Below are 8,955 nucleotides of genomic sequence, written 5' to 3'. Positions count from 1 at the left end.
AAAAATTGTTGGTTATTATTGCTGTTGCAGTTGAAGAGCAAGGAGAGAGAGGAGAGAGAGAGAGGGGCATATTGATCGTCCTCCAGGTGAAGGGGGAGGGAGAGAAAGGGGGAGGGGAGGGAGAGGGAGGAGGAGGCCAGGTAGGGTTGCTGGGGGATGGGTTTGGTTTCCTTTTGGCGGGCTTTTTTGAAGACAAAGAGAAAGAGAATAACGAAAATGTTTGTGTAAAGGCGCCTCTAAATCCTGTGTATGGCGCGTCCTCGGCCGTCCGGGACCGGGGAGAGGTCGCGTGGACCCCCGCCATCTCGTGCAGTTCCCCGCAATCACCGATGTCTGGGTCGCCGTCCACCGCAGCCGCCGCGTCGTTCACCGCCGCTGAGTCGCTGCCTTCTCTGATGACTGGGTCGTCCTCCACCGCCGCCGCCGAGCCTCCGACCGTGTCGATGAACGGGGCGAAGTCCTCCGCCGAGCCGCCGACCGCAGGAGCACAGGTGAGCTTGAGCTGAGACGAGCCGGTAGCCGAGTTAGCTTCGATGGCGACGCTAGCAGTAGCATTGCTAGTCTTCGCCAGTCGGGACAACATTAACCGTGTTGTTGCAGGTCCAGGGTTGAGTTCAGTGTCTCCTGATAGTAGAAGTAATAGTAGTATTATTGACTTTCTGTCTATCCTTCCAGTCAGGGGCATGTTTCTTCTGCCTCGATGTGCAGACAAGCACGATGCTAACACGTTAGCTCCGAAGCCAAGGTGCTTCGCCGATATATTGTCGTGGAGATAAAAGTCACTGTGTATGTCCATTTCGCGTTCTCGACTCTCATTTTCAAGAGGGTAGAGTATCCGAGGAGGTTTAAAATATAAATCCGTAATCCACAGTAGAAAAAGGAGGAAGTGTGGGATAATCCGAGCAGTTGTTTGGATTCCCGATCGGGAGCGAAAGAGGATGCGACCGCTCATCTCGGCGTCTCAGGACGCTCCTTGTAACATTGTTTTGAAGTTTGGGGAAATGTTTATAGAAGAAATATAGACCCAATACTTAAACTCAAAAGGCTCATTTCAATAATACACAAAGCATTATTATTATGATCATACCAATCCAATTTTTATAAGTCATAATGAGTTAAATGTTCAGATAATTTAATTTTAAAACAATGGCAATTATGTTTCCGAGTAAAGAACAACAGCCTTCCAGTTTGTATTCTTAGCTTGTTTACATTATGAGGAGAAAACTATCATTTACGGGGGATATTGATTTTTGAAATAGGTAAAAAAAAAAAAAAAAAAAAAAAAAAATACAAATGTAATTCAGTTCTAGGAGTTAAATGATGTACCATCCTCAGTGATGAGCTGAACACATGTAGTTTTTTGTTATGGTTTAAGAGACCCTTGAAAAGTAAAGTTTTTTGAACATTATAAAATATAGTAACAATTACTTTCATCTTTTAACGTTGATGATCCAGGTAATTTAATGTTCAGTAAATGTATATCATAGGACAATATAAGCTTTGGCTTCCGCCTATTCTTTTTTCGGTCATTCTTTTTCTTTTCTTTTCTGTGTGTAAATGTGTATGATTGTTAATATGTCTAATTTACTGTTAAACTGCTCACACAAATTGGTTGATGGTTGATTATATGACCAAAATAAACTTATTTCATTTATTCATTCATTATCTATCGCACTCATAGTTTTATTCCATTTTGCATGTAATTATTCCTATTGATTTCTTCCCATTTCACTCAAACAACTAAACAAACAAACAAATAAACAAACTTGCAGCTAACCACAATCAACAGCATACCATTTACGAATACCTTCATTTGTCACTTTCTCATCTTTTCTTCACTTTCGTTTTCCTTTACAAACAACATCCTGTATCCATCTCTTCCTTACACTTCACACAATGTTTCTATTTTCTGTTCTCCTAGAAACCCTTCACATAACGTATGGTTATAAACATCCTTTTCCCATATTTTATCAAACCATCCTCTTCACCCTCAATCTGTTTTTTTCACCTGCTCTCTCTTCCTCTCTCTCTCACTTTTTCTCCTTCTCTCACAATACAAACACAGTAATCCAAAATAATCAGTCTTATAAAATAATTTTAGCTTTAGATATGATTTAGGGCAGTGGTTTTCAACCTTTTTTCCCAGTAAAATAAAAATAAAAATAAAATACAGCATAATGTCATCAATTTCTGATTTATTAAATTGTATAACAGTGCACCATATTGCTCATTTGTTGTGGTCTTACTTGACTTATTTGGACAAAAAAAATATATAAGAATAACTAAAACGTTTTATAAATTAAACAAGTGATTCAATTATAATAAAGATTTCTATACATATAATCAATCATCAACCTTCTTTGGATATTGTAATAGAGATCCATCTGGGCTCGTGAACTTAATTCTAAATATTTATTTTGTTGAAGAATTATTCTTCTATAATTATATTTATAAAGGATTTTGAATTGTCGCTATTTTAAAATATTTAAAATCTCAGGTACCCCTTGGCATACCTTCAAGTACCTCCCTTTTTTGTCCGGGCGGAAACACCATACCCTCCTTTGAGAACTACTGGTTTAGCCTATAAAAAATCCTTTGTCTCATACATCATTAGACTGTATGGCTCCTCTTTGGGGGGGGGGGGGGGCTTGCTAGGATGACAGGGAATGCAAAACAATAACAGTGCAATACTTTTTTATATCATGGTCGTTAATGCCTAGTTTGTCTTATTTTACTGTTCTATTTTTATTCTCCTTGTAATATTTTTCTATTTTGTTTCCATTTATACCCTTATTAGTTACTGTTTACTTTTTACTTCTTCTTCCTGAGGGAACTCTCCTGAAGGAATCAATAACGTGTTACCTGTCTATCTATCTATCTATTACTAACCCGAGCACAATTCATGACGTCATGCTCATCTTGCAGACAGTTATTTCCATTTTGTTTTATTCTCTACTTGTAATTCTACATGCACCAATGTCACATAGAAATGTGTTTTCTTTGTTATTTATTTACATTATTATTTCTGGTTTACTTGCTGTCTGTTTACTTAAGTTCTCATTTTTTGGTCTGTCTTCCTACGCTTCTCTACGTTTTGTTTTGACTAAGGCGCTGAGTGTTGGCGACTCTTATCTGTACTTCTTCAGACTACATGTTTCACAGTTTGCACAGATGTTTTTTAGAAGTCTTAGAATATAAATTAAAATTTTACTTCATCGTGATTATTCTTGAAATAATTAAAATGTCAATATAATTAAATAATCATTTTACCTTTATTAAATTTAATTCAATTTTATTTAATGTGTTTGCTATATCATTATTAATTCAAAGCTACAAAGTGTTCTAATCTATGATGTGCGTGCGTGTGTGTTTGTCTCAACTTCCACACAGGAACTGGATGGATCAGATAAGCAACAAGGCTGTTCAATACAATATATTACACACATCATTAATGACTAATGAATTTAACAATGCTTCAATGTCCCAGTCCAAATGTATGTATTGATAATTAAATGTTTATTTATTCATATACAGTATATTTTATTTTTACTATTATCAAACACCAACCTGTCAGCCTTCTCTTCAGATTTGAGTACAGCTGTCCACTATATATATTTATATATAGTTTTTTATTTATTTATTCTTTAAACCTAGCTCAATGCTAAACTAATCCAATGCTATGCTAACTCAATGCTAACCTATCTTAATGCTATCCTAGCTCAATGCTAACCTAGCTCAATGCTATCCTAGCTCAATGCTAACCTAGCTCAATGCTATGCTAACAGTGTCACACCTCTTCGGCCCAAGCCTCACGCAGCTGTCACTCACACAGCCTCGTCACACGCACACATCCCTTAACTTAAAATGTCTTCCAGCAGGGCCTCCTTTTCTTTTTTTTTTTTCAAACCACAGTGTCACACAGTTACAATCACCAGCACAGTTAAAAGTAAATGCAACAGACAACTATTTTTCTCATCCAGAAGCACAGCTGTATCATATCAGAACCTTAATAATAAGAACAACATTTATCATTCACTCTTAGATGGACAAATAATCAAGTTTAAGGAGGGTATTCTGGACTTCCCTGCTTAGGCTGCTGCCCCCGCGATCCAACCTCCGAGAGCGGAATAAGATAATTAAATGGATAGATCATTCACTCATATGTTTTCTGTACATAAACTTTGTCTACTTTCTCACAAGCACACACTTTTAGACAATTTCCCAACTTTTACAGATAGCGGGGCTGTGAGAAAAAGCGTGAAGGGAGGTTGCGAGGGGGGGGGGAGGGGGGAATTAAACCAGATAAGAAACCAGGTGCTACACAAAAGTTATTAAATTACGCATATATCTAAATGTACCAACATAAACTGACTCACTCAATACACACACATTTCAGCATTCATCATTATACACACACATTGTTAAATTACAATACCACCCCATGTCCGGACAAATATAAACAACTAATGCACGCGTGCTTTTGTGGAATCGGCCGTCTCATTAACAAACACAGGTCCCTTCATTACTCATACAACGGCGATTAACCCATTCAGCGGAGCAGCCCCTGGTTTTACTCCCTGACCAATACACGGCAACAGCATAAAAGCACCATAGAGTCACTGATAATCACCCAATGCTCTACAGTCATCATGTTTTGGGCAGTTCCATACAGTTTCACCAAAGCTTCACCAAAGCTCTACCATATGGAGCGCGATCTCTATCCATCTATACTGCAGCCAATTAAACAGAACGTCGTGACAAATACAGCTCAGTTGATCTCCTTTACCGGAGTCACCAAACGGTCACCCAAAATGAGGCTTTTCCAACGCTGCAGTTTCCACATAGAGAGATATGTCGCACATTCATAGACTTCATAAATTTGTATGGGCCAAATGTCACACCAGTTAGCAAACCCTGCCTTAAATTTAGCTGTATCCAACTCTGGCTAATTCTGATGCACTTGCAGAAAGAAGCATCCTCTGCCAGCAACGACAGAGGACGAAGAGGTGAAAATAAATTTTTCGTCTCACATAGTCTATGCTTCTACACTCCAAACCACCAAAATTCTATTAACAATCCCCTTATAGCTAAAAACAAGAAATCACAAGTTTTCAACAAACACACAGACAAATGATCACATATAAAACAACTCAATCCAACCATAATTTACCCCATTCCAGGTTGTTTTTGGAGAACCTGACTAAACCTATCTTTTATCAAAAATAGATTCAGCAATTAGTCTTATCGATCCGGCTCTCTCCAGGCAGAAAATGTCTACACTTTAAGCAAAACGAGAGCGGGAGCGGCTGTCGACCTGTAGCTTCTAAACCATCCTGTTCGTGACGCCAATTTGTGTAGTGGATTGTCCGAAGCTTAAGCAGTAGACGGTGAGCTGACATGAGAAAAAGTGCCTAGAAAATGAATTTCACTCCCACGTCTAAGCACAACTTGTTCAATGCATTTTTGCATAGATAATACCCTTCTGGACTTTGGGTTAAAAGTTCAGAACATGATACCTAGCCAAATTTTGTCACAAGCCAGAAATGTATATAGAGGTAAATCACAAAAAACGAAAATCTTGTGCTGCAGTTTTGGCTTGTAAAATATGTCTTATTCATTTTGGCAACACAAAATCTTTCTCAAATATCATAAATACATATACCTAACATCTGAAACAAATATTGGTGCCTTAGTATACTCATATGTGAATTTAGATCATGAAATGTAGCAAATTTCTTAAAAAACGATTCAACTGAAGTGATTTGCCCCAGCACAATGAAGCACACACTTATTAAATTTAGCTAAAAGCTTATGTATCATACATTAAAAAAATGTCACAACCTTCTATGTAATCAAAGGTACAAAAGAAGTAACACACCGTGGCCAAAAGTGGCTTAAAATCTAGCAAAATATTACCATGCACCCCAAAACTGGAATAAGGCAAAAATGGACAAGATTAAAATAGATGCAGTAAAGGCCCAAATTGGTATAAAATATGATAAATATTTATTAAAGTAGCAAATTGTTTCACAGCATGTGTCATTTATACCCCCCCCCCCCCCCCCCCCACACACACACACACAAACACACACAAAAGACCAAAACAAATTTGAAAAAAAAGGTAATACAGACATTATTTAAGCTTTACCGTTAAAATGGCAGTGTGGCATCTCGATAATCAAACATCTTGATAAAGAAACAAAAGTGGCAAATTTTACATGGTGACATGGTGCGTAATTACTCATCAATATCACTTTCATCTGTGTCATCATCCCATGCACCTCTTTCTTCTGTTTCCTTTGAAACATTTCCACAGTTCTGGCAGTGACATAAATCAGTACAAGACATTTTTGCAGACATACATGAACATCTTTCTGTTTCACATTTGCTTGTCTTGCAACCACAGTGGACTACCTGCAGCACACTATCTGGGGCAGGATTTCTAGTCATCCATCTTACTGTTAACTCCCCATCCTCAATGTACCATCCATTGCCAATGGGTGAAGGGGCACACATCATACCAGTCAGGGAATGTCGCATTACTGCTGCTTGGTAGTTTGCCCTTTTGCAGTGTTGGTGGAGGGCATCACTTGTTGGGGGAATGGACAGTTCTGGCAAAGCTGACGATGCCATACAGAATGCTTTGTATCTTGCATCGTTCACGTCTTTGGCAGATGCCTGTCCATACTGGTGTACTGTCTGTAACAGGTCCTATGGTACCGGACCTCTATAGCAACACAGTCTTTGTCGTTGATGTGCAGAAGAATGGCAGCATCTTTCTTAATCTCAGCTGCCTTCAGCAACTGGCCTTTAAAAGAAAAATAATTAGAATAAGCTTTATTGGCAAAATCAGAGATTTACAAGTAAAAAAGTGTGTGTGTGTGTGTGTGTCTTGAGTGGGGGGTTGGAGAGGTATTTATGACCCTGTGATTTACGACTCTGTGATGTGAGCTGCTGAACTCCCAGCTAAACATTCCAAGATTCAAGATATCTATTGTCATATGCACAGATAAACAGACAGTCACACTGCACAATGAAAAGCTTATTTTGCTGGTCCCCCTTGCAAATTCACAAAATATAAATATAAATATAAACTTAAGCTAAATAAAGAATCACAGAATATAAAAATTAAACAAGAATAAACTTAAACTATATTGCACACTTACAATAAACTTACTAAAAATGTAAATGCTAAGGATGTTTAATACTAATAAATATAATAAAATAAAATAAGAAACAAAAATAAAGAAATAAGATAAAGTAAATTAAAGTGTGGATCTTACAACAGATCTATAGTGGGCATGAGTAGACAGAAGCAGTATTGCACATTCAGTTCACAGTGAAGATGATAATGGATGATATGACAATGATGATGTATAAAGTGCACTATGCATTCTTCAATTATTGTAGCAGCAGTGGAGGTGACATGAAGTCACAGCAGGGATGTGGGTAGTGGTCACAGTTCAGTCAGTTCAGGGATGAGGGGTGAGGTGTGAAGGTGTGCGGGGGGAGGGGTGGGGGTTGTGATGTGTAAATCAGTCCAGGGGTGTGTGTGTGTGTGTGTGTGTGTGTGTGTGGGGGGGAGAGAGAGATTGGGGCTGTGGTGTGAAGGTATATGGGGGGATGGGTGGGGCTTCCTTTTCTAGGCCAGTGGTTCTCAAACTTTTAAATTCCAAGGTCTCCCCTTAACTCTGACAGTGTATAAATGGTCCATTTGGTTATTACAAAGTAACAACACATTCTTTCAATCCTACGCTATGTACTGTAACATTATTACTATAGATTCACACACGTGTGTGTGTGTGTGTGTGTGTGTGTGTGTGTGTGTGTGTGTGTGTGTGTGTGTGTGTGTGTGTGTGTGTGTGTGTGTGTGTGTGTGTGTGTGTGTGTCACATACCTGCCGACACGGTTTCTGCTTGTGTGAGTTGATCCCTCTGGCGTTTTCCTCCCACACGAGTGTACTTTTCCACTTTTTGACAAATTATACAGATGGCTGGCAGGACGGGGCCGGCAGAAGCAACGGGCAAACCTGAACGAGATCGAAGTTTCTTTCGGGGAGTTTCAGACGTGCCTGCTGACTGACCTGCGGCTGCAGATGGTTCTCCCACCGCCCGTGCGGTCCTTTTCTCGGCATAAAACAATGCAGATTTATCTGTAAAACGTCGGTAGCATGTTGCGTGAAACCCAGCGTCGTCAGGAATAGCGTCAAAATCTACATCCGAGCAATGTTTATAGATTTCTGCCAGATGCTTGTTCTGGTCTTGCAGACAAAGCCACTGTTTTAAATAGTTTCTGTATGTGTCCCACCGTGTCCGAGTGAAGTGCTGGACGTCCTCATTGTTCACAGATGAAAGATGCATATAGCATCTTTTATTTTCCTCTTTACGCACTTTTTTTCTAACTTTTGAGGTCTTTCGTTCCTCTTCACTCTCGGATGTTGTCGTCGCCATAGCAGGTATGTTGTTAGAATAAAGCTGCTACCTGATTGGTCCATGTGACCAAAACCGCGCCACTCCCCACTAGATATCACTGCGCCTCACTGAAAAATAGTACCGGCTTTCAACACCGATTACACAAAATGGGCTAGGTGTCAATTTCCGAACTTTTGGTATCTTACTTACTACCAGTAAATCTATTTTATGAAGTAAAAATGATGTTGTGCCGTTGGTGTGGGAGCGAAACTGAACGATATGAGCCTTGACCACAGGCACTACAGGCAACAAAAGTAGTTTAGTACAACAAATGTATTTACCCATTATCAGAAGTGCAGGTTGAATTAAGTTGGCCGTGCAGACAGACCACATGTTACTCCGGAGCAAACAAGACACACACAAGCCAAAATCACTCTCGAGTTCCGGTCTTCTGCCATTTTTTATATGTCTCTTGTGCGTCACTGTGTTTTTATCTAGTGCGTCATGATTGTTTTGTTTTGGTTTTGTCTGTTCCAAAACAACC

The 8,955-nt window shown here is 39.2% G+C and overlaps 1 protein-coding gene across 1 annotated transcript; it reads right to left on the bottom strand.

Moving 5' to 3' along the window:
* Positions 1-6,659: 6,659 nt before the first annotated feature.
* LOC133649198 (uncharacterized) lies at positions 6,660-8,635 on the bottom strand. The gene is made up of 3 exons (XM_062046032.1): positions 8,084-8,635; positions 7,898-8,029; positions 6,660-6,808 (listed from the first exon to the last, which is right to left on the bottom strand). The coding sequence occupies exons 1-3, from the start codon at positions 8,448-8,450 to the stop codon at positions 6,660-6,662; spliced, it is 648 nt and encodes a 215-aa protein (XP_061902016.1). The 5' UTR covers positions 8,451-8,635.
* Between the last annotated feature and the right edge of the window lie 320 nt (positions 8,636-8,955).

The sequence above is a fragment of the Entelurus aequoreus genome, linkage group LG04 (assembly GCF_033978785.1).
Source record: "Entelurus aequoreus isolate RoL-2023_Sb linkage group LG04, RoL_Eaeq_v1.1, whole genome shotgun sequence".
Lineage (NCBI taxonomy): Eukaryota > Metazoa > Chordata > Actinopteri > Syngnathiformes > Syngnathidae > Entelurus > Entelurus aequoreus.
Note: the sequence above shows the minus strand (reverse complement) of the source record. Positions and strands in the feature narration are given on the sequence as shown.